General features: G+C 37.7%; 1 protein-coding gene across 18 annotated transcripts in view; it reads right to left on the minus strand.

Moving 5' to 3' along the window:
* The window catches only part of NCOR1 (nuclear receptor corepressor 1), a 112,991-nt gene that overhangs the window by 68,978 nt on the left and 17,069 nt on the right, over nt 1-26,944 (minus strand). For 11 of the 18 annotated variants that reach the window (XM_075904320.1, XM_075904324.1, XM_075904330.1 and 8 more), the window contains 14 exons: nt 25,558-25,735; nt 20,934-21,067; nt 20,387-20,446; nt 18,521-18,716; nt 15,077-15,259; nt 14,072-14,185; nt 11,550-11,606; nt 10,723-10,775; nt 7,158-7,224; nt 5,202-5,374; nt 2,448-2,538; nt 1,821-1,999; nt 1,294-1,348; nt 232-333 (listed from right to left, as the gene is read on the minus strand). In XM_075904320.1, the coding sequence (XP_075760435.1) occupies nt 232-333; nt 1,294-1,348; nt 1,821-1,999; nt 2,448-2,538; nt 5,202-5,374; nt 7,158-7,224; nt 10,723-10,775; nt 11,550-11,606; nt 14,072-14,185; nt 15,077-15,259; nt 18,521-18,716; nt 20,387-20,446; nt 20,934-21,067; nt 25,558-25,665 (1,572 nt within the window). In that variant the 5' untranslated portion in view covers nt 25,666-25,735. The remainder of the gene's footprint in view (nt 1-231; nt 334-1,293; nt 1,349-1,820; nt 2,000-2,447; nt 2,539-5,201; nt 5,375-7,157; nt 7,225-10,722; nt 10,776-11,549; nt 11,607-14,071; nt 14,186-15,076; nt 15,260-18,520; nt 18,717-20,386; nt 20,447-20,933; nt 21,068-25,557; nt 25,736-26,944) is intronic. The other 7 variants (XM_075904334.1, XM_075904331.1, XM_075904327.1 and 4 more) reach the window with 1 other exon arrangement.

A 26,944-nucleotide genomic window follows, 5' to 3' on the forward strand; every position in this document is an offset into this window, starting at 1 on the left:
AAGCAAAGATTTATGAAGACAATACTTTAAAAGGGGATTTAAAACCCAGAATTATGGAATTCATTTCTTATTTCAGAAAGTTTCTAAAATCCTACCATTTTTAGTTCTATGGTTTTCTATAAATCATTTCTTATGCAATCTGCTTGATAATTCAATAGTACACAAAAGATCATTCTATTTCACTTGGTTCACATGTGCATTCAGAATCACTCTGAAACATAAGTAACATACCTGGTTTCTTCCTCTACGCTTGCCATAATTTCTTCGCACAAGGGCTTTATAATTCTCATTTTTCTTGGTCAAATAATAATACAAAACACAGTCTGGAACATTCTAAAAAGAGAAAAAATCAGTTTCTATGACTCAAAAGCCAAACCCTATAAAATACATTACATGTCATTCAACTATTTATACTATTCTAGTCATTAGATTCAAAGAAGGGTTAGAATTTTGCTCAGCAATTAAATAGATTTCTATATATAAAATGGGAACAAAATCTTAATCTCCTACAACATTAAACTTAACCCCATGTGCAGGATCGACAAATAATGCAATCTACTCGCCTATGGCGAGCAGATTGCAACCCGGAAGAGCTGGGTTCGGGCAATCTACGCATGCACAGAACGATCTGCGCAAGTGCAAATCGCTGGACAGCGCGGCTGGCGAGCGGGGCTTGCCGCAGTTCGGCGAGCCCTGCCCATGTGTATTCATAATACTCTGCAGCTTGTTTGTTCTTTATGATTTCTACATACATTATATATAATTAATGTTGGGAAAGCCTTCGTTGATCATGACAGCTGTAAGTATTTGAGATGTTTTGACAAAAGTATCTTGATTGGTCCTAAATCCGGAATCATTTCTTACACTGACTGTGCAAAATCTCAGCTCTGTTGTAAAGGCTGATCCTACTGTGTGAAATACCTCTGACTTTAATGGTGCACAGCCAGGACCTTAGAACAAGCATACTAGCAGGCAGAATCAGTTTGGTTTCTAACAAAAAGGTGAGATGAATGGTTAATGCAACTTACCTATTTCAAACAAAAACTGAAAAAATGTCATTTTCTTTACTCTTATGCATAAATATCACATTATTGAGCTTTGATAGATGTTTAACATGCAATTTGCCTTGCATAGTTTTATTTCTACTGACATATTACTGCCTTTTCAGCTAATAAAGAAATTTGGTTTCAAGATAACTTAATTCCAAAAAAGAGAAAACATTAGCAGGAAACTTACATTAGGAAAGTAAGAGACAACAATTTACGTAATATTTACTGACTAAAAATGTCTTACCTTTCTTTCCAAGTAGGAGGCAATTAGACCAAAGTTCTTGGGATGTTGGACAAACCTTTTATAAATCAGAAATTATTTTTAAGTTCTGACAACTGCATACAATCACATAAAAAATCTTGACAGCAATTGTGTTCCATCAGGAACCCTTTGATTTTCAAAAAGGAAGCTAGTTTAACTATATATGTAGATTTCACATAACCCTACACGTTAGAGTAAAAAACTAGTTATAATTATTTTAATCTGTTCAGTAAATCAAAGCATGTTTTACAAAGTTTTTTGTTAAAGACAAAGCAAAAAGGAGTAGAAATAAAGAAGTGGTTGATGCTTGATCCAATAGGAAAATGCACAAACAAATCTAAAGCTGTGTGATATTTCAGCCACACAGCATTCTGCTGTAGTAATCTGAGAGCTGGGCTGGCATGAGTTTTTAACAAGAGTGAGCTGAAAATAAATAGTTACTAGTGTGTATTATACACAGTCATCTGTCACTTGCAATGTAATAAAAACAAAGATAAAAGACTAATTACTTTTCCTTAAATATCTCCTTCTCATGATCTGTCCAGACATTCATGAACTGTCTGTCTTTATACACCTTCATGGGGTCCTCCATCAGACCATTCATATTAATAAACTTCACTCGTCTTTGTTCTGCATCAAACATCATGGGAGGAATGACAGAGAGCTGACGCATTTGTTTTTCGTTGTTCTACAGGCAAAACAAGACAAAGTTTCTATGAATGTTTATGGTTCCTATGTCACTTATTAAAATGGTACTAATGGGCAATACAGCACACAGATTCAGCCCTCTCCATACACCTTAATTCTTTCACTAAGTTTTATTTTTTTTCCTCCTTGGAAAGCTGTGGCCATCCCAACTTAACTGAAAGGGATGAAGGAACTGTACCATCACTAACAGCTGTTACAACAACAAACCCTTTTAGAAGGAAAGGTTTCAGGAGTTTCTTACAAGGAGGGAGAAATTAAATGCCAGAAGAAAGTTTCACATCTCACACCAGAGGTGGGATGGTGAAGCCTTAAAAGGAAGGTACATGAAAGCAAAGGACCAGACCATGATTAAGAGGATTATCAATAGCTCAACAGAATGGTCAAAAAATTTGCTGCATTGATAAACTGAAACAAAGCAATAGCCTCACCTCCTGCTCAGAGAGTCCATCAATGATTTCTGAAATTTCATGTTCACTTCTAGCAATAGTTGCTGAAAGGCCAGCCCCTCTTTGGCCAACCCTAGTTTTTGAAAGAGATCCATATGTTGAGATTTTACACATGAAAAAAAATATTTCAGATTAGTTTAAATATAGCTCATTTGGGACACGGGTAACTGAAAGAGTAGAATCAGAGAATACCCAATGTAGGTTACACCCTGCACTTTTAAATGGCTAATTTTAGGTGTGGATTTGGGAGACCTCATGCTCAGAAAGAGGGCACCTGGTAAAATTTCTGGTGTCAATACTACAGGAATCTGAGGAGTTTTAAATCATTACTTCAGTTGAGCACTTAGGTCAAACACAAATGCTTTTGAAAATTCCACCCTACACACATGCACGGTTAAGTGTTACAGCAGTGGTATGAAAACTATTTTGTCTTTAAACAATGCATTCTGCAAAACAACTTCTATTTTAAAAAAGAGACCTGGGTTTATGTTCAAATTTGCCTTGCACAGATTTAGTCAATTAAGTTATCAAAAAAAATTACTACCAATGCTTACCTCAGCAAAGAGAAAAGTATAATTTTTAATTGGAAGAGGCATTATAAATTGCAGACTATCAGTAAGCTCTCAACTACAAATCAGTACACTAATATCTCCAGAAAGTGGACTAACAGGGTCAATATTTTAAGTCACTTGAACATGTGGAACAGATAACCATTCACCAACAGTGAGATGAACACAACCATCTAATGGGCCTTTTCCATCATTCAAGTATTAATAAAAGCAGTCAAACTTATAAACTTAGGTCCAAATACTAACTGGGTCTTAAATGAGGTAGCACTTGCAGATCCCAAGCATAGTCAGAGATTACATCATGCTAGACCACTGGTGTTCACCCTGCAGCCCAATGGCTACATATGGCCCATTGGGATTCTGTGCGTGGCCTAGAAGACATTTTATTTACTGTTGCCCATGTGCAGATTCCGCTGGTTTCTATCCACATAGTTTTCCCCCTACTGGTATTGCTAAAGTGATACACATGTAAACCAAAGACACATGAAGTGTGGTGCATGTTGTTTACACACAACATTAACTGTGAGCACCATGTGCTCCTCTGCATCCAGTCAAAGTGATGCTTCGGTTCAATTGGCAAACGCAAGTGCACGTGCAGCTAGAAAAAACTACCTTATCATGGGAGACCATCTTGGCTGTGACAATCTTGTGGCCCCACTGAGATGAAGGGCCACTCATGCAGCCTACTCACTAGCTTAGGTTTCCCACTGCTGTGCTAGACACTAAAACACAACCAAAAAGATAGTCCCTGCTCCCAAAAAGCTTACAATCCAAGTATAAATAGCATTTATCTTTTCAAAAAATAGAACTCTGCCGATAAGAGGATTCTATTTTTATCTTTAATTAAAGCAATAATTTGATTTCCCTTGTCCTCTCGTGGATCCACTGGACTCCAAAAGAAGGGGACCTTAACAATATAACACTGTAAGACCTGTTGGCTTCTACAAGCTTTTTCTGAGGTCATAGCACTAGACGAGCTGTTCCCAACCTTTTCCAGATGGGGACGCATTCTGACAATCCAGGAAGACTTGGTGACCCAAGACATTTAAAAAAATGGGGGGAGGAAAGGGAGCAGAGCCACCTGGAGAGACACTTGGCAACCCTTTTGAAATGTAATGGCGACCCACTACACTATTTAATAGTGCACTACGCTATTTAGGAGAGAAGATGGGATGAATTCTTTAAGGGCCAGAATATTTAAGTCTAAATTTAATAAATTATTTTAATATACCTAGAGAACTTAAGTGCAAACAAACTTGATCTAATTCTATTTTAAAGCATTTTTTAAAAGTTAAAACCCACTGGCTACAAGTACTGTTGAACAACTCTTATGTTTTCCAAATAAAGAACTTGAATTGTATTCATCCTACATTTTCCTCTATATACAGCTTTTCTTAATCTTAATCCAGATACCTGTTAAACAGCAAGGAGTTAAATTACGGCAAGTTTTACACAAGTCATTTAATAAAAATAATTTAATTACAAGAGAAGTCACGTAATCTTTGTCCTTTGTATGCATTAGTCTAGTGAACATCAAATGTCATGAGACAAAAGAATGACACAGACATCTGACAGAACAATATTAGTTACAAATTGACTTCTAGGCCTGAAATTAATTTCCCCATGGAAAGCTGAAGCTCTGTGCATAATTTATAAAATTAAGGCCCATGTCTGCAAATGCTTATGCATGTGAACAGCTTTCCTCATGCAAACACTTATTGTTCAATCTAGCTTTCAAATTAGCCATCAACCATTAGCCAGTTTCCTGAAGTTATCATGGCAGAAGTGAGGAATGCCAAGGAACAAGGGGAAAGGTGGAAGAAGGTAGAGAAGTCAAAGATGTCAACAAACAAACTAATGTGGTTGGCCTTGTTGGCAAATGCAGAATTTATCAAGGTCCTTACAAGTGAAGGGAAGTTTGAACTTGATGCCATGATACATGGGGAAACCAGTAAAGGGCAGGTCAGTTACAAACCCACTCTCTCCTCCCCCCAAAAAAACTGCCAATTCACTGTACCCCATAAACAGAGTCTGAAAAAGAAGTTTTCAAAATATTATACTAGAGATATGTGAAAGATTCACCATTTACCTGAAACATTTTATAGAATTAGGAACTAATTACAACGGTATTTTAGAGGACTATTTATTTTAGATTGTATGATATTACCTTTGAAATCGTTCTTGCTGTTCTCTTTGTTTTCGGATTTCTGGAAACTGTTTTTCATAGTACTCCCTTGTTTTACTTTCTTTAGCTTTCCTGCGGGGATTGTTTTCTATCCTGTCTACTTTCTTCTCCCATGCCTCCATCAGTTGATCATAACGTTGACAGATTTTCTGCTCCTGTTAAATTCCAAAAATAAAAGGGAAATGAATACTAACAAACAGTCAATATTTCTGATATGTTGCCTTAGAAGAGATAGTGGGTTCAGAAGAGCACACAGGAGATTCCTACTAGGCCAAAGGCTATTTATGTTGTAGGTGATGTGCCCAACTTTAAGGAGGTCAGAAGTAGTTTCATCACTGCCAAAAACTCCTCCTGCAGATTCAATCATTTAATTAGGTTCTTCTACTGTGCACCTCTCTGTGGTATTTGAGAAATGTTATTGCAGGTTCCTCAGGAACTGATGTGGTCCATATCTACTTTTTTGTGTGTTGTCTGCTAAAAGGAATTGGAATAAGTGAAATATACCCCAATCTCACCGTGTTTAGATAAGGAATGGCCACCCAAGGAAAACTAGAGCCATCTGAATGAATGAATGAATGAATGAATGAATACTGTAAATGCTAACAGGTTCCAAGATGGAGGAGATGAAGTGATGTTTAACTTTTTATATAAGTACTGTTTCAAACATCATACAAGGCCAAAAAGGCTCTCACTCCCTCTAATGGAATTTGCAAACCAGCGCTCTGATAATACTATTGGCACATAACATACACACACTGAAGTAAAAATGCCTTCGACTAATGCCCTCTTACCATCAGTAGTTACTATACAGGGAATGGAGTCTGTGAAGAGACCTATCACAGTAATTACAGTAAGCCACTGGGAACTGATCTTAAGCAATTTTTTTTAGGAATTCAAAATTGGGATTACTTGTTTCTATTTCACAGAAAATTACCAAAAAAATATCATTTATTTTAAAATGAACTTCTAAGCTTTATCATCCAGTCATTTTATTAATTGGTTTCCCAATCAGATCAATAGGAATTTTGATTCACATTAATTTCCAAGTTCATCTGGATTGAGAGGGTACTAACAAATAATTTAGAAATAAAATTAAGGTTTTCATCCAAAAGGGTTTTTATAAAAGCAGCAAAATTCTGTTAAGAGAATTATCTGAATTAAAAAAATTCTCTGTAATGTTTGCAATCCAACACCTGGTTATTTTCTGCTATAACCTGAGAATGAGAAAGCAAAGTTGGTCAGCTTATTTTCATTACTCAAACAATATTAAATGCCAAAAGTAGAGAAACAGCATAAAAGGCAGAGACTGAAATAGGCAAGAAGTTTTAACGATCTCAGATTTTACTAACACCATTGGCACAGAAGTTCATTTTACAAATATATTTTAACTTGCCTGTATCCCTTTAAGTTTACATTAAGGAGGATATCATTTAATAATTAACACTGAAGTACGTTGTTCAATTTTGAAATCACTGCAGGTTAAGATACAGTGACTATTTTACATTGTTCACCTATGAGCTGTCTAGTATTTATTAAGAAAGTGCTACATTAGTAATAATTTTCTCTGCCTAACACATTATGAAATAAATCTTCTACAACAGAAATAAAGGTTTCCAACATATTAACTCACTTTCTAACAGCAGTATAAAAAAGCAAAGTAACATGAACAGAAAAAAATTTCATTTATGCACAAAGTTGCTGAGTACAAATGCTGTCCTTCCACTTTGGTCTACATGCATATTCTTGAAGCCACTAAGATTTCTGACATAGCTGATTGGTGAACACAAATATGCAAAGAATACTACCATTAACCTGGAATGTGCAGATTTATACAAAACTTATTTTTGTGCATAAATGCAAACAAGCATTTGAGTCAACATGCCCAAGTGGACACCACGTGTCAATACTCTGACTTCCACAAAGATATTGAAGCATTACCCTTTGTTTCCTTGCATGATTTCTTCTCTTAAAAAACAAAATCAGCTTTTTCCTCATCACTTGGTTTCTAGAAAACAAAAGAATTGGAAAAGAGTTTAAAAGTTACATTTTAACCACAGACATGAGCAACATGAGAGAGCTTCAAAAGTTATTGAAAATATTCACAAGAAGTTGACAAATATTACAGATGGTTGATTGTTTCAGTTAGCATTTCTTCTTCGTGTTTGCACCTCAGAAGATGTTTGATATTACAGAGAAAAAAGCCATGAAACTAAAATCCTATCATATACAACAGAAGATATCCCTGAAGGGGGAGGAATTGGCCAAGAGACTAAGAGAATCCCTACCAATCTATGTAAACCTGGAATTCTCCTCAACACATGGACAGGCTGGGACTAATCATAGGCAAAGTGCTGAGGATGTGTCTTTGCAACTCATTCACTCAAGGGTATACGTTTACAAGTACATGCAATCAGCTATGTCATTAGGATTTGGAATTGGTATACAAAGTTAATTAAGCTGTGGGACTGTCATGTTAATTTGTAATATATTATTCCTATAAATTCAGTGTCCCTTGTACAGAGTTTATTACTACACATGGATCTCTTTAATCTGGCAACACTGGGAAACAGGGTATATTGGATTAAAGATTTTGCTGGACCTGGGAGGATGCTGCTGGGCCTCAGCATGAGGGGGCAGAGGCAGGGTACTTACCTGCCATCCCACAACCAGAGGGCACATGTAGTTCCGTGCTCCCCACTGCTTCCAGACACCACCCATGGGAGTGTCGGGAAAAGCCTCAGGGGAAGCAGCTGTGCAGAGTTTGGAGGCTTAAGAGTATTATTAATCTACCTTTTGTAGAGATCTTCTGCATTTAAAGATATCGATATGATGAAAAATTCACCAGCCTACTCATGGCCATATGCAAGTTCCAAACTCACTGAGGGTTTGTTTGGTTTTCTTTTACATCTGCAGATATATTCTTCAATTTCCTCCTTCATGTATTAAATAGTGTTGAAATTGAAATAGAAAGTTGTTTTCCACTTGGTATTTCAAGAAAATATGCTAGTTAGAAGAGAAACTTAGTATTTCAGTTTAATGTGTTCTCTTCCAAAGCATTCTTAATTCAATATAAAATCTTCCATTAGCTTAACATACACCAGCATGTACAGCAAATTGGGAAATGTTGCTAAGGCTGATTAGGAAATGGGATTTTTTAAATTATTAAAATATAAGAGCTAAACTGTACCAGAGGTGGCTTCTTTTTAGAATTCTCCACATAGTAAATGCAAATTTTCTGCAAAGTAAATATCAAGGACTACTAATCAGTCACATATGCAAAAAAGATTTACCTTCCAGAGAGAGTCCTATGAAGGCACATTTTATCAACAAGATTTATTCTGGCAGTACTACTATTACAGGTTAAACCTCTCTAGTCCAGCAACATCCGCGGCCTGGCACAATTTTAATTAGCGGGATCTCCACTCAGGAGCGTGGCAAAGTTTCACATTTGTTTACAGTCACCAGCCCAGTGTTCTGTGCTGTCATTTAGCTCTAATTAACCAATGTCTTCTGAGAACCCAGTAAGCCGAAGTGTTGCTAATGCTGTGAGACGATACTAACCTCCTATGGTTCAGCACCATTCAGGTCCTGGGGGTGCCAGATTAGAGAGGTTCAACCTGTACAGCTGAAGTTAGGGTTGTCGCAAAAATTTCACAACTGACTTTTATAACTAGGCCCTCTGAAAAAGCTGATACAGGTTACAGCTTAAACAAAGTCTTAAAAATACATAAGCTAAAACCAGACACACAAATTGATCATGCGGTCTGACCTCTATATAGCATGGTCTATAGAATTCCTCCAAAAATAACTCTAGAGTTAATCTTTTAGATAAAAAACACCTAATCACGATTAAAAAGGAGATACCAACAAGGTGTATTTGATATTGATGCCATCCATGGAAAGTCACTCAAGAGGTTTAAGTTTCCTAAACACTTACAAAATATTTCGTGGACACCATCCTCTCCTCAATGCAAACAGCACCTTTTCTTAATTCACCAGACCATTCAACAATTCAGCAGAAAACACTGATATACCCATCATATACAAGCCATTATACATAACTTCAGGTACCCTAGCATCAAATATATTCATTATTTGTACAAATATCAATGCCGTTTATCAGTAGGCAAGTGTCCTTCCAAAAAAAATGCTGCTAGAAAAGAGTAATTTTTGGGGGGGAGAAGAGGGGAATGTGTCTAGTATTAGCTAACAGTATCACTTGCACAATCTAATGAGCCAGGTCAGCAATTGTAGATTTCAGCTTAGTCTTAGAATTACGAGTGGCTACAAAAATCATGGAAAATTATTCTCCTTGAGTTTCCTAGGTCATGAGGGGTATCTTGTTAGAAGTATTACAAGATAATACTAAATCTTTTACAAACAAACAGTTGGTTGTCCTGAAAAACAGGTAGAAATTGAAAGCAATGTGCACCCTCTGAAATCCTACAGGCAGATAGTCTAGAAACAGAGGAATTGTATACTGGCCAGATTGTTCTATTATAAACTGAAAGGCACTTAGGTATTCCAAACTATGACTGGAAACAGAGCTAAAGCCTTAATCGTTTTGATATACCACACAAGTTTCTGAAATGCTTCCCTATATCAGCTATAACATTTTGTAGGGAAGAAAGAAGGTAATGCTGCCTTCCAGTAGCATGGAAGCACCACTGTATCAACATTTTCTTTCTTCACAGCCTGCTCACCATAATATCTGTAGGGTATAGAGAGAAGAGCTCAATACCGACTGGGCATAAAGCTTAAGATTGTAAATCATGCTAAAGAATGATTTAGCCACCTTAAATGGTACTCCTTCAGTTCCTTACTGGATCACAAAGCATAAGACTATTACTCTTTTCACAAAAAAGATAAATTAATGAATGTTAATTCTTAAAATCCACACTTTCTACCCACAGACATAGCAATCTACTTCATACAGCTGAATTTAGTTTGTCCTAAGTCACAAGTAACGGAGAAGTAAAGAATGCAGTGACAATTCAGAGCCTGTCACAGATAAAGAACATATTATCGTCTGCACAAAACAGGACTCATCTGACTCTTAACAGTGGCAACATTTAAAAGGCTTCTTGAACACAGTGTTCAAGGAGAAGGACAAAGACATTTAGGTCAAATCAGGCCTGAATTTTAGTTTTGGGGAAAAGCTTTTCTAAAAGCTAAGACAAACAGAAATGTTTGTTTTTTTTTTTAAAGTTTCAGCGGAAAAGTGTTTTTAGTCTCTTGCAATATTTGCAACGCTGGTGTTGCAGGAATGTTTAGTATGCAAAAAAACCCTGAAAACTGAATGTGCTAGTAATTGTCTATTTTCACTGAATTAACTAAAATAATTGAAAAGGAAAATGTTTCCTAAATCATAAAAAGCAAATGAGATTTTGAAATTCCAGTATTCTCTTTGTTACCAAGTAGTCATGTATTGTTTATGTAAAACTAGGATGTTTGACTCCAGGCTCTTTTAAAACAGCAAGATTACAAGAGGTTTGGTACTTACGTTTTGATGTTTTCATGGTAAACCTTTGTATCAGATGGTTGGTTGTAAAGTGGCTACAAAATGGATTGGCATATACATTAAGAACATAGAACTTGCGTTTAATTCTACAAATACACAATATGGTAAAGCAATAATATTTGGCAAACTGAGATGCAGCAACCTAAAATGAATAGGAGTTGAAGATGCTCAGCATCTCCCAGAAGGTCCTCTACTCCCCTGAATGTCACTTTTGAATAGAGCGGACTCAAATATATTAACACACTTCTATTTCAAGTTTATTCATATTTGCTTACAAACAGTTCTAAAACTACGCCAGTCAAATCACCAAGACCTTGATTTAGCAGTGTATATGTGCATGTGCTTAAGTCCCACTGAAATCAATAGGATTGCTCAGGCATTTTAAGGGTAAGCACATATTTACATGTTTTGCAAGAATCAGGATAAAGGTGTGTATGTACTCAAGTTCTTTAGTGAATTGGCTGAAAATCTGGCAAGTCTTGAAAAATATGTGCTTTAAGTAATATCCAACAGACTGCTCATATCACTACAGAGGCTTGGGCTATTAATCCCTATAAAAGTTACAGTACATCAGCCACTTTCAATTTTTGGCACATTATAACAATATTGTCTTCCCTAGCCTGTGCCAATCATTTAATGATTTGAAACAAAGAATCCTTAGTTACGTAAATGGACAGGCATATGAGCCCTTGTGACCATACATAAAGTCAATTATATTAAGGAAAAATTGTGGTCTTTTTTTAAACCGAAGCTGAAGCTATGCAACCCCACTTTCTTATATCTGTTCTTCTTAGGGGAAAGGAACTTACCAGTTCAACTTTTGGACCAAGACCTTCAAAAATTTTATGAGCTTCTTCTGCCTTTTTCTGTGAACGACATGGTTTTGTATAGTCTAAATATTAATGCAGTTTTATTCAGTAATAATGCAAATTGGACTGTCAAAACTATCATTAATGTCCTGTCCTAAGGTCATCGGCAAAGACAACAGCCCTCCATTCACAACCTGCTTATGCCCATATTGCTTAAAGAGAATATATGAAACTCAAAAGCTTGTCTCTCTCGCCAACAGAAGTTGGTCCAATAAAAGATACGACCTCATTCACCTTGTCTATAGTGAATCACGTTAACACTTATAAATTGTCTGTGGTTATTCCCCAGACCTCTGTCTACTTGTCTGACTTCAAGCTGTGAGTTCATCTGAGCAGGAACTGTCCTTCTCAGGCATTTGGAAAGCAACTATCACACAGTAGGACAGACTGCAAATATCTGTCAGGATAGGGGAAGAAGAAATGCGCTTAACAGCAGAGAAGCATGATTTAGAAAGGCTGGGCTAAGGCAGCCATTACAGAAAAGGCAAGGAGCAAATATACAAAAAAAAAAAAAACCTTCACCAACCCCTATGTTCAATATGTGTCTTAGTTTTTTGTCCTTTCACCAAGCACTGAGAGTAGATGTGTTAGGCTAATATGTAGTGAAATGTAGTGTTTAAAAAATAAAAAAAAAATAATAAAAAAAAAGTCTTGTTCCTAAGGGAACAGAGCTGGGTTATTTATCCAACTTCCACAAATCCATTTAAATACACCATCCTTCTGAACCCTTTCTTTAGCAAACCAACTATGAGACTTTGCAATATGCTTATTTTAAGATCCTTCCTCTCTACAAGTTATCAGTTCTACAAGCTCTTCAAAGGACTACACATACCAGTAAAAAAATTAAACAAACAAAAAAAACAAATTATTTTTAGAAAGTGTGCTCTGCTAAATTCTACTACTTTCCTACATGTACTATTCTCAACTCAGAAAAATGACAAATATTTTGGAATCCACAGCTGTGCAAAGTAATTACATATCAGGAGAATGTTATAAAATTACTCTGGTAAAAATGGTTTGTTTAGTCTCAAAATATCTTGGGACTGAACTTTATCCCTCTTAGTTGAGTGAAATTCTCTAAGTACAGCTAAGCATTGAAATCAAGAGTTATACCCTTACAACATCCACCCTCTAGCCACGATGCTATTAAGGGGGACTACCTTCTTGCATAGCTGTTGGAAAGAGAGAACCAAACAAGTATTGCATACGCAAATGTCACAATAGTTGTGTAGTAAGCAACAGAAATAACTTAGTTATATCTGCACTCTGAAAAATGCATGCCAAGTCATGCACCATCACTATGCTTAGGATTGTACAAGACATACAATGAAATTAGATCCTGGCCTTGCTGAGTCAAATATCTATTTTAAAATTGCTTTATATTTTAAATTCAGCATTTCTTATACCATGAGCCAGTTTTGAAATGCAAGGATCAATTTAGGAACAAGAACATTCAAAGGGGGACTAAATGCCCAACACCACAATGTTTCCTCATCTACTGGCAGATATGCAACATATGATAGAGAACAGTCATCTCAAAATGCTGTTAACAGAAGCAAACATTTGTAACAAACATTAAGCTAAATTTTTCCATTCAATCCCCAAACACTGCCCACTGTTTTGGTAAATTTCTTCAGTCGTTTCATTTTTGTGCGCTGTGCTTCATGGGATTCGATTATTTGAGGCAATCTCATAATAAGCATGAGATTAATTTAGAAAAAGTCTTCAGGGCTAGTTGGTTAAGAAAAAATACCATTTATCAACTAAAAAAGCATGCTTACTGCTTGTTTAGAGCTTATATCCATTAAATAATTCATTTATATAGGGCTTTTTAGACAATAAGTAGTGAATCCTAAACTAGATCCCTGTTTGCTGTAAAAATGAGGGGAAGACATTTTCCTTAATAGGATAATCAGGCACTTCTGCAATACGTAATCTAGGATCGTGTAGTAGGATTTCCTGCAGATCCCATTGGTCAAGAATAGCAAATTGTGCCTACAGATAGTTCACATCAGCAAAACGTCTCAGTCCGCCAGTGTATTACCCTGATGAGTTAAGAGTCAAAGACTGCCGACCCCTGACGTAGGAAAGCCAAGAGGCAAAAATGTTACCTAAGCACATCTAAAATGTTATCAAAGCATAAATTCAGACATGGGGGTCATACAGACTCGTTTTCATTGCTTCTGTTTACCAAACATCTTCATGGCTCAAAATATTCTGGGATTTGGAATGAAAATCTCATGCAAGGATTGGTCATTAAAAAAGTTGAAAAAGATTGAAAAATAATTAAAAGAGTTAAAATATGAAAAGACTGCAACATATATAAAAGACTGAACACACGCACACACACACACACACACACACACACACACACACACACACACACACAATGGAGGAACATTAGCGCCATGTGTAGATATATGCAATCATACTCAGCCAACCAGACCAAGAAGCAAACTTACCCGGTTTTCATCATAAATAATTTGGACAATACTGCGGTGTTTCTGTTCCACTGGAGGAGGGGAGACAGGCCTCTCTGGCTCTGGAGGTTTAGCAGCTTCTTCTTCAAGTTGTTGCTAAGAGACAAGAGAAAGCAAAATCAGCCATCCGCACCATGTTACCCTAGCCAGTAATTAGTCACCAGAGATAAAACATGCATCTGATCAACAGTTTGCTGTGCCTGTCATTTCATCCTTTAATCTGCAAGGTATGAATGAACTAGGTTTAATGCCAACAGAAGTGGCAACAAGACAGGATTTTTATACTAATATTTGTAAATTAAATAACCTTTTTGAGGTACCACATGTCTGTCAGAATGACAGGTTTGAGTCAATTAAATGCACGCTGCTGCATTGTAGTTTACCCATAAAAATATTTAACTTTCAACCAACATATTAAAGGAACACAACATTTCAAGCTTTTAAGAGGAGGCAACACTCCCTAAAAACTCTGATCTGCAGCACTGGGACAACCTGACACCAACAGTGGAGCACCTATGGGGACATCACTCAAAGAAGCAGTCATGTATTTTATACCCAAGGAAGTGACAGTGGCAGACCAGAAGGTCTAATGTATCAGTAAATATTATAAGGAGGCCAGTCAAGTTCTATGTGGTCTAATCTAAGGTCTAACAAGCTGGAATAAGAACTATGGACAGATGGCTAAAGAGAGAGCGCTAAGAAGAAGAAGAAAAAAATCAGTGATGAGGAGAGTAAACATAGATCTGGAAAGGATTGTGTGGGCAGCTGATAGATCCGGGAGGTGATACCTGCTTGGGAACCTCTGCACTAGATTATTATATCTAACCCATTTAGAAGTTTGTACTATGTAAACTGCTTGCAGAACAAGAATTTTGACTTATGTTGTGACAAAGCAGTTTGGTTTATTTTTGAAAAAATTTGAATTTTGTGGTCTGCCAAATGAAAATAAAAATAGCATTGTTATGGTGTTCTTTGCAGCTGACTTACTTGCTTTTTCTTCAGTTTAAGGATCTGCTGTTCCACTTTTGCAATTTCTCGATCTACACGATCCATGCTTTGTATCAACTCTTCTTTTGACAGTTTTGAAGGTGATGCATTCTGGTCCTCTCCACAGGACTGGCCAGCGATTGGAGAAGATGGCCCTTCATGCTTGCTTCCAAAAGCTGGTTCCTTAAATAAACAAGGAACAATTTGATATTAAGATTCGAGACCTACATTTGGAGATTGCAATGTAAATAATTTATCTAAGTATTATGTAAGACACAAAAAGTTTTCCAATTATAAATTAAAATAAAATTGACCAGAGCTTTCAGCCATCTATTCTACTACCTAGATTGAATCACTTTAACAACGATAATCTGGAAGTTTAATTTAAGTTCCTAAAAGTGCTCATGTTTTCCTATTATTTTTTTCATGCAGCCTTAGAATCAATAAAGAGATCACAATTTCATCCTTTTAAAATCCATCATTAACAATTTAATTTCTATTTACAAGTAGAAAATGTCCCAAATGGGGCCTTATGTCTTCAGAGGTCTACTCTTTAATGTGAATGCCTGTGAAGAGTTTGTTTAAAGACAGACATGAATGCACCAATGACTAACTTGGAAAACATATGCCTCACCCAAACCAATCTCACTGAAACAAATTGCTTTAGTTCTATATTTCCTGGTGCTACCTTAAAACGTGTACAAGATTGAGATGGTGAATTTCAGTAAGCTACATGGATAAAAGTTATTCACAATGAAAACGTAACACTGCACCTATCTGATTGGCTTCTCCAATGCCCCCTTAGAGCTTGTTTTTATAATGCAAAAGAGTAAGATATTAAGATCATGGTAATATAATTTTACTTTAGCTCTCAAAAAGATGCTGTATTTAGAATATGAAAAGACAAACAAAGGCAGTATAAAAATACACTATCCAATATTTGTTAAAGAATGGGTACCACCTATTCACTATTGAATCCATACTTAGGCACCTAATAAAAAATGAATTGCCTCATTTTCTGAAATGCTGAGCACCCAAGCATATTCCATTGAAGCCAACATTAAAAATGCAGTCCACATTTTAAGTGCTTAAGTACACATTTAGGAAACATCAGGTTAGTCGATATACACACAAATTGCAACAGCTTAACTCAAGTTTCTACAACAGATGTATCCAACTTTTTTCTGATTTAAGAGAATCTACAAAGGAGAGCTACATAAGTTTAACTAGACTAATTTAGAAACAGATTTAGTCAGTGCAATGTGTGCGTGTAGACCAGACAACTTTAGGCACACACATTTTAGACTCTTGGCCACTAATTACAATTCATGCTCAATGTAGATAAATGTTTCACCTATTTATATTTTATACAACCTTTCAGCTAGGGATTAAAAAAACCTATAACATCCAGTAGGTAGCTTGGTATAGAGGGAAAAATTTAGGCACAAAAGTTAAATAACTTGTGTAGATCTAAGCAAGTCATTGGCACAGTCAGACGCAGAACTCCTGTAACCTGATTTACAATTCCTTGCTCTAGCTAGCACAAAATGTTGTTCTCTTCTAAACACAGTTTGAGTGTCAGGAGTTAAAATCTCAGTAGTCACGTTTTCTCACAATACTTTTTGCAAAAAGGGAACTCTTACTCCTACAGGGAAAGGCAGATTATCTATTATGAAAATATGTTATTCTTCATTGATGCAAAGATTTATTTCCACTGTGAAAGAGGGGAACGAAAACCTAAGATTGTTCAAGTAATATGTTTATATTATGTATTATTTGCATTATGATAGTATGCAGTTGGGGTGTAATTGTGTAACCACTGAAACAGTTAACCAATAAGCACGAATTCATTGGTTGCCTGTAACGGTTACATACCGGCTCCCTGGGAGCAGGGTTGCAGGTGGGAAACAGTGCACTTTGGGAGCTGGCTTAAAAGCCAGCTTCCAGCATGCACTGGATCCCACCCGGTGCTACAGGCTTTGCAGTACAGTATAAAGCTTGTAGTGTAGGGCCCACAGAGCAACTGGCTTCATGAGAGCAGGGCCAGGACTCAGGACGGTTTGTCCCGCTACGGAGGAGTCTGCTGAGCTGCAGGCTCTGCAGTAAAAGCTTTATATTGCAGAGCCCACAGCGCATAACCGTGAAGAATCCAAGCTGATATGACATTCAGTGGGAGGGGAATCAGAGGCAGAGAGAGGTTTAAGTGAATTGCCAAATAGCGGCAAAGCCAGAAATAAAGCCTAGGCGTCCTGAGCCCCAACCCCATAATCAGTGGGCAACTCTGCCTCTCAGTCTCCCATGCAAAAAGTCACAAAAGGGTAACATTTTTCATTTAAATAAACTGACTACATTCTAGGCCTATTATATTTCCAAATACAAGGATGTATTTTGGAGGTTTGCAGAGGGAAAATTAAAGAATACTTTGGGCCTGATCCTGAAAGATGTTGCATCCCAACAATTCATTTAAAATCAACAAAAAATCAGGGGTTCTCTGCAACTCCTAGATGACATTTCAGCTGTTCTGTAACCATCTGCTGGCAGTTTAGGAGTAGAGGAGAGATCGCTACACTAATACTTTTCCAACAGAAGCCTACAGATAGGATAGCTGAAGCAATTAAAAAAAAATTAAACCTGAGTGTCAGCTATAAGTTGAGTGTTCCAACATTCTGTACTAAAAACAAGGAAACTTTCAAGCATATTATGCAACTTACTAGGATGGTTTTTTACTACTCCAAAACATAGCTAGTGAACATATGTCACCAAGGTGTGAGGGAGTCACCAATCCTGCACCCCCATCCGCAGTCAGATGTGACACTCAGCCAGGAGCAGAACAGAAGGTTTATTAGGCAACAGGGAAATAGTGTAGAACAGACTTGTCAGTGCAGTAACCAGAAGCAGTCAGTGCAATCCATCTTTGGGGGAGGGGCCCAGAGCCAGGGACCCTCCCAAGCCAACAGAGACCGACTCACTCCCAAGCTCCTGGTCCCAGCCCTCCAACCTTTGTCCTGCTTCCCAGGCAAAAGGCATCACTTGGTCGCACCCGCTCTTAGGCTCTGGTTACAATGGGCATCAGCCACTGCATTCCTGGGGAGACTATCACACAAAATTCCCATCACCATCTTGGCAGTGGTGCACTGCCCAGGGAAACAGACACACACAAGGTTACTATATGATAGCAGCACTCACAAACAACATAAGGTGAATAAAATCCCCACTTTGTCACAACATACTACTATAACTTGACATTATGCTCCGTGAACAAAACAGGTTTCTACTTAGTGAGCAGTCAATATCCAAATACTCACCACAGAAATGGTTTGTTGATACAATTTTTAAGTTAATACTATTTTCATCCACAACAATCTTTAAAATAATCACCCAATCAATTTTCAAAACACAACAAGCAAGACAGACCTTCAGTATTACAACAAACACTGTGTTTACCTTCTTAATATCTGCAGATCGCAATCCCTCCTGTAGAGGATGTACTAAAGGCAGGACAGTAGCAGCACTAACACGCTGAAAATGGGAATCTGAAACTTGTTCAAGACGTGGTCGCTTAGATTCCAATGCATCGTGATCAGTCTGTGATGGACCAGGGTGAAATTGCTGTTCATAACCAGTTCTCCTTTCCTGAGGCCTAAAGAACATTTAAAAAAAAAAGAGATTGTAAAAATATTTAAATGAAAAATATACATCTATACCAAAAACTCTATATAGGGCATTATTTGGTGGTTGTATTCCTTTTCAAGTCTATCAGGAAGAGTGTGTCACTAACTCTTCCTAGATGGTGAAAAGGGCAAAAGCTTAAAGTGGTATGTTACAGAACATTGGCTTTTATTTTTAAAATGAATTTTGCCTAAAAGTGAGTTGAACCCCACAAAGATACCATTTAAATGCCCATCACTTGACAGGAGGCCACAAAATGACAAATACTTATGTCATTACAACAAGTATTTCAGAAAAAAGATATGGCTCAAGAAAGAGCATTCAAAAGACTTCACATCATTAAGTTTAGTATTGCATTCCATAGAATTATGCAACATTTCTGAAGAAATTTTAAGTACACATAAGTAGTATCTAAATTAGTAAATTAAGTTACTTGGAACTGGGTTTGCATCAGACTCAAATTCAAATACTTGTCAGTAGAGCACTATCATCTATTTTGGGGGCTGGGAAGTCATTTGGTGACTCTTCCTACTCATTTTTTCATAGCTTCTTTGCAGTGAATTACACAGGATGTCAATAAGATAACATGCTTCAACACCTTCTTAGAAGATTTTTCAAAGAGAGGACAGTAGCTTCCTGTATTTTGCCAACACTAGTGAAAGAGCTCTTTACAGCAGTTTTTTGTCTTATTACCTGCTGTTAGGTTATCAAATCACTCTGGTACTTAAGATGTTACTAAACCAAACCCAGCTATCTTCTTTGTAAAATGCAAGATGAAGACAAATTTATCTCAGTCCCAGTATCTGGGAATTATTTCTGAGAATATTCCAATTTAGCATTCAGCTTCATAGAACTATTCATTTATTTTAAATACTAAATATCACTCGAGTAATGATCATCATATACCACTTCTGATCGGTGATCAGAGTGAGCCATGAGCAACAACACTACATTTTAAGTAGCATAAAGAACAAGGCAGAAGGAGTACAGATTCATCTCACTGCAAGGACTATGATAACTCTGTGCATCAGAATGTGATATACCAATAAATAAGCAAAACAATCACAATACTTAACTTCCCCCTACATACTGTTAGGCACTCCCAGTATCTAAAATGTATTCAGATTATTAAAATCTCATTCAGATCTGTGGCTGAATTAATCTTTATGATTATTTCCAAGTTTGATATTCAAAGCACACTGCACATTGCTTACTTGTATATCCAGTTAAATACAATTGTTTAATAAATGTTAATCAGTATTTAGCTGGCATTTACCAATTTAAGTTACATCCACACAAAGCATATTTAGTTGATTTAACACAAACCAATTTTATTAAAAAAAAAAAAAAAAAGGACACCAGTTCTCATGACTAACAGCCAACTATAGCTCTTCACTATTCACATGCTGGAGCCAGGACAGCAGTCATATCCATTTACCATACAAAAGCAGGACTGGTTTAATGAACAAACTTGAAAAACAGTTCCAAGAACATTTAACTCTGAACTCTCAAGTGATTAAACTGTTTTATTCTTTCATTTAAAAAAATCACCAACTGCTTGCACTTTTGCACCACATTTACATATTGTATACTGTTATGACAAATGAAACCACCCAACTAGCTCTGCTGCTTCTTACTTACCTAGACAGACAAATACCCTCTGCTGAATATTCAAGTGTATGAATTTTATCCCAGTGAAATCTAGGAAACATGATGGATAATATTCACACTGTGATGATGCTTTAATTGTGCTGTATAACATCACTTGTCACTGTATCTCAAAAAAACAAACATTACACACATATGGCCAAAATATTTCTAAACAACAAGTTTGATGTGCATGAGGGTTCTCAGTTGCTTGCTAAGAAAGTTGTTGGGAGAGGAGAAGGGAAGTGAAGCACAAGTGTCATTTCCTAACTCGGAAAACAAACATCTTATTTAAACCAAGTGGGCTGGCAAGTTTTAAAACTGGTTTTAAAAAAGACTATTATAAAATATTGTCAAATACCATTACAACTAACACTAACACTGTTAGTTACTGGAGAACCCTGTGTTTTATAAACCCAAGTCCTTAATCAAAAACTGTGGAAGCAGACTTTTTAATGATTAATATATACCTTTTTATAAAGTTTGGATCAAATCACAACTGATTTCACTTGTATCTAAAAGAAATAAAGAATGCCCTTACCTGTCAGAGCCAGGATGGAACTCAGAAAGCAAGGAAGGCCGTCGACGAAGTTGCTGCTGCTGCTGCTGCTGTAAGAGCTGGGTTGCCTGAGTGACTTCCAGATGAGGAGAACGATAATCGGGAACTGCAAACTCCTAAATGAAAAATAATCCTGACATGTAAGCAAGAATGAAAATTCAAAAGGTACATCACATATGATTAAGAAATCATGGTTTCTGAATAATTCTTGCAAATCAAGACCAGATTACCACAGCCCTGCTTCAAGCCAACAGTTAAGTCTTAAATGTAAGGTTTAACAAATTATTTTTGGATCTCCAAAAAAATATATATTGGCAAAGTGTAATCACAAAATCCACTGTTCACAGTCATAACAGAAACTGCAAACTAATTTGGAGCCAAAAGAAAGGTGGCCTGAATTGGCGGTAATATAAAGGAAATAACGAGAGTGAAATTCACATTCATTCTCAGTGACTATATTCAAACCTATCTAGGAGAAAATGATTGCAGCTACACACTGGCAGACAACTACAGGGACTAAATTAGACCTGTTATAGGTCCAGGACTCCATATGCTCAGTCCTGGAAAAGTGCCAGAAGAGCTTTGTTAACTAAAAGTTTGACACAGAATTAAACGCAGAGATTATGATAAACGAAAGCTCTGTGCTATCGGAAAGCTTGGGATCACAACTTGCAAATGGCATGACATTAATATCTAGCTCCAGTTGTTCAGGAGAGATTAGCTGCAACAATCACATGGGAAACAGTTGCAAAGATGCAGTGCAGATATTCTCATTAACAGTATACTTTTTAAAACATTGTTTTAGACATGACTGAAAAGAAAGTTTTACTTCCCCAATGCTACATCATGAATACAGAATATTATCCATTGAAGTATCAGAACTCAACATACAGAGGGCTTTAAACTGTCCAGTTACCACACAACTTCTCCATTTTTGAAGATCCTCCGGCAACCATTGAAATTTGGTGTTTCAAACAGGTTTTAAAATACAAATATCAGAATGTAAGATTTTTAATCTTTTAGAAGCTAAATGTTTGCTACTAAAGACACATCACCAGCAATTCTTAACCAAATTCAATGACAATACCATGAAACATGCAACAGAATAACACCCCCCCCCCCCAATTTACCTTCATGAACCCAAATCACAAGTGACATTATGGGTTTTTTTTTTGAGGGGGTTGCCTCTGGGGTATCCGTTTCCTGTATTTGCAGCTCAAGATATTGTGAAATATATTACCACATTCAGCACAATATAGAACAGGCAAAAGATGCAATTCAGAGTTTACAATCAATGGGAGGTCTAGGAGTCATTAATCTAAGCAAAAGCATTTCTTCTAACTGGGTCTTTTTACATATTTCCATTCTATTTAAAATGCAATGAACATTAACTCTGAACATGCAAAATAACCCTCAACAACTCTATCAACCAGCTCATAAGCAAAGAAATGTATCCTATTCACCGTCAGTGACCAAAGGCCAAATCTTCAATCCTTCTTGACTCTCTTTTGCATCACTCTAGTGATGCAACATGAACATAAAGTTCCATAATTCAAAATGATCTGGAGAAATGGTCTGAGGTAAATAGAATGAAGTTTAATAAGGACAAATGCAAAGTACTCCACTTGGGAAGGATCGGTTTCACACAAACAGAATGGGAAGTGACTGTCTAGAAAGGAGTACTGCTGAAAGTGATCTGGGGTCATGGTGGACCACAAGCTAAATATGAGTCAATAGTGTGATGCTGTTGTAAAAAAAAGCAAACACGATTCTGGGATGCATTAACAGGAGTGTTGTGAGCAAGACAGAAAAAGTCATTCTTCTGCTCTAATCTGTGCTGATCAGGCCTCAATTAGAGTACTGTGTCCAGTTCTGGGCACCACATTTCGGGAAAGATGTGGAGAAATTGGAGAAGGTCCAGAGAAGAGCAATAAGAATGATTAAAGGTCTAGAGAACATGATCTATGAAGGAAGACTGAAAGAAATGGGCTTGTTTAGTTTGGAAACGAGAAGACTGAGAGGGGACATGATAGCGGTCTTCAGGTGTCTAAAAGGGTATCACAAGGAGAAGGGAGAAAAATTGTTCTTCTTGGCCTCTGAGGATAGGACAAGAAACCATGGGCTTACATCGCAGCAAGGGAGGTTTAGGTTGGACATTAAGAAAAACTTCCTACCTGTCAGGGTGGTTAAACATTGGAATAAATTGCCTAGGGATGTTGTGGAATCTCCATCTCAGGAGATATTTAAGAGCAGGTTAAACAGACAACTATCAGGGATGGTCGAGACAGTACTGGGTCCTGCTGTGAGGGCAGGGGACTGGACTCAATGACCTCTCAAGGGCCCCTTCCAGTTCTAGAGTTCTATGATTCTATAATGGCAGCAGCTCAGGATTTCCCTAGTGAAAGGGAATCCCGGCATAGAAAACCCTACAACAGTCTTTCCTAGCTAACGTGGCATAGGGGGCATTCTAGGGCAGGTTTGAGGTGAATGAGGACAAGGCCAGAGTGCAATCTATTATGGTAAGCCTAGTCAGCAAGAGACTTATTCATGGGCACAAGCTAGAGCTGCCCCAAGTTGAACAACCTGCTCCAAAGGGCAGTTTGTCTCCTGCTGTCACTTGATAGCTAGAAGGAGGCGGGAGAGTGGGAAAGTAAAATTGTAAACCCACATTACTCTCCATACATCCAGGTTAGGTATGAAAAATCCCGATTAATCAGTTAAACGATTAAATGTTAGGTTAACCTAATGTTTAGCTAGTTAGCCAACTAAGCGGGATCCCAGGTGGAGGATCGCTCTAGCCTGACTGGAGCAGTTCTCAGCCCACAGGGCTCTCACAGGCACCTGGAAGGGCTGGAGCAGCCTTCCACTTGCTGCAGGGTAGGGATGTAAGCAACTAGTCAAGTCAACTACTCGACTGCTCACATTTCCCCCCATCCTTGCTGCCTCTGTATCAAGTGAGGCTGCCACAAAGCAGCCCCTGTCCGTGGCGACATACACCCAGCTCCTACTACATTTAAACTGCAGAGACGCAGCAGGGGCAGCTCCTGGACCGAGCGCAAGCAAAGACAGTGTGCCTTCCCTTATTGACTCATGTAGTCGATACAAATTGTATCAACTACACAATTAGCCAATTACCCACCTCTTAACATCCTTGCTGCTCCCAGGGAACCAGTTACTCATTACCCCGTAAGGGAACCAGTTAATCATTACCCCATAAGCATTACCCAGTAACACTGATGCTTACTGGGTAACAAGTTACCCAGTCACATCCCTAATCTAGGTGTACCAGATATTGCTCTGGTACAGCTAGGGATCTAGCCTGATGTCCTTAGAGGGGAGGAAGAGAGAGGCAATGATTAGCTCTTATGGAAAGCTCCTGGGCCCCGTGTAGAGAAGTTCCCATCCTTCTTGTGATTGACCTCCTATGGCACTTGTAGGAACCATAGCATTTGACAGGTCACTTTTTAACCCAGAAAATGTTGCTAGATTTGTCAAAAATTCATCTTTGCACATTTTGGAAAACTAGAGCATCCATTGCACAGAAATTCAGCCTCTCTCCAAGTTGGTTACACCTAATCTAGTAATTAAACATTAGTAAATTAAAAGTAAGACCAAAGAAGAAAATTGTCAATGAGTTCATCAGGGACAGTGTGTTTCACTTAGGACAAAACCCACCACAAATATATAAAAATTATATTAAAGAATATATGGTATTATACTCAACAAACATTTAAATCTTGATTTATTCCAAGAGAGTCAAGCCAACAAACAGAAAATATATACAGTTTCTAAAATCTAATGTAGAAAAGAAACTTTTTTGATCAACTATTTAGCAAACCAAAATTGGCAGCAGCTTTGCGCAGTGGTCAAAATGTCTCCTCTTTCATTCCTCTCTGGTTTACATATATTTACATCTGAGTTTTCAACATTAAAAATAAAACCAGAGGAAGTGAGAATCAAAAAAAGACTGCCTTATTTTAGAGAGAAAATTTTCTATCTGCCAAATATATATTGCTACTCTACTCACTTTTCACACTAAGACAAACTAAACACTGAAACAGATAATATTTTTCTTGAGGGGATTTACAGAAATGAAAATAGGAAGTAGGCACATAACTTACAATCTGAACATTTTACTTATAATGCCGGCACAGTTTTAGTGTTTTGGTAGACTACTACTAATATACCATCATAACAACCTTGCTACTCACCAAAGCACAGGAACTCTATTGCTACAGAAAGGAAGGATAAACTCAAATCCCTTTGAATCAATACCTCATTATGGAGTTAAGGAGCAATATAATGCGGGAAAGGACACCTTTTAGATAAACTATCAAAACATGGCCTGAAACATTTAAAACTATATTCCACATTAAGGTTAATATTTCTAATTAAACAAAGTGTACTGACCAAACTCCATGAAAGGAAGACCGGACATAACTGGTAAATCCCCCTCACGAGTTTTAACTAGGTACAGAACATTGAAATATTGTTTTTGCTAAACTTCCTTGGCCTAGGATTAAGTAGGTAAAAATATTCCTTTGGCATGAACATATACCTGAATGACAGGTTCAGGTTGTAATCTGTAGAGTGTCTTGCGCCTTACCTGCTGATGTCGAGTGCTAGGGAAGGTGTACTGGACAGAGTGAGTAGGATAACGACTCTGTTCTGTGCTGAACGCTCCTTGATTAGGAGGATAGCCCGAACTTGACATTATCAGAGAAGGAGTATTCACAAAGCTGAGAGATCAACACCAGCAAGCAATCATGTTTCTAGGAAACTGCCTAAAGGAAAAAAAAAAGAACACCGATAAGCAATAAAGCACCAGATGTACTTCCAACACATTATAGCCATAGTCTCCTAAGCAAAACAACCATTACCAGTAAAAGCTTCCCTGTGCACCCAATACATTTATTCAATAGGCTGCTCTAATTTAAATCCTGTGAGCTGTTTTTAAATGAGCTCAAAAACAGAGGGGTCAGCATTAACTACAAAATGGCTTGAGAATTGTGTTGTCAAAATATATCATTTTAACAGACACCAATTTAATATGAAAGATTTTACTTTTTAAATAGGTCACTTAAAGATACGAAGAGAGTTGTAACTATAATAACTTATATAGCCAAACAGTTAAATGAAATTCTAGGGATGTCAACATGTAGGCGATTGACAAAATTAACTGATAAGCCTAGGCTTCTCGGTTAATCGTGTAATTACTCACAATTTGTATCCCCCCCACATCTTGCTGTCTCTGTATCAGACAGCGGTGGAGGAGGCAATGGCTTTGTGGAGCTGCCTGCTCCCCTATGCTGCTGCCTTTAAGAGAGGCAGCAGCATGGTGGGGAGACTGCTCTCTGGCAGCAGCCAGTCTGCGGGAAGCTCGGACACCCCCCCCCCCCGACAGGGGCTACTGCCTCCCCATACTGCTGCCTCCCTATCAGAGGCAATAGCATGGGGCAGCAGGTGGAAACCAGTCTGCACGGGGAGCTGGGTTTCAAACTGGCTCCCCCCGCAAACCAGTGCTGCTGCCTCTGATAGAGAGGCAGCAGCAGAAGATAACAGGGGGCTCCCCAGGGCTATGTCTAGACTGCAAGCCTCTTTCGAAAGAGGCTCTTTCGAAAGAGAGCGTCTAGACTGCACGCGGAATTTCGAAAAAGCAAGCCGCTTTTTCGAAAGAAAGCACCCAGTGAGTCTGGATGCTCTCTTTCTAAAAAGCCTGTTTGCTTTCAAGAACGCCTTCTTTCGAAAGAGCTCTTTCGAAAGAAGGTGTTCTTCCTCGTGGAATTAGGTTTACCACCGTCGAAAGAAAAGCCACATTCTTTCGATTTAATTTCGAAAGAACGCGGCTGCAGTCTAGACGCAGGTGAAGTTTTTTCGAAAAAAGGCTACTTTTTTCGAAAAAAAACCCTGAGTCTGGACACAGCCCAGGAGTGGGGCCAGAAACACACTGGCTGCCAGTCCCACCCTTGGGACTCTCAATTAGTCATGTAACC

The sequence above is a fragment of the Pelodiscus sinensis genome, chromosome 21 (genome assembly GCF_049634645.1).
Source record: "Pelodiscus sinensis isolate JC-2024 chromosome 21, ASM4963464v1, whole genome shotgun sequence".
NCBI lineage: Eukaryota > Metazoa > Chordata > Testudines > Trionychidae > Pelodiscus > Pelodiscus sinensis.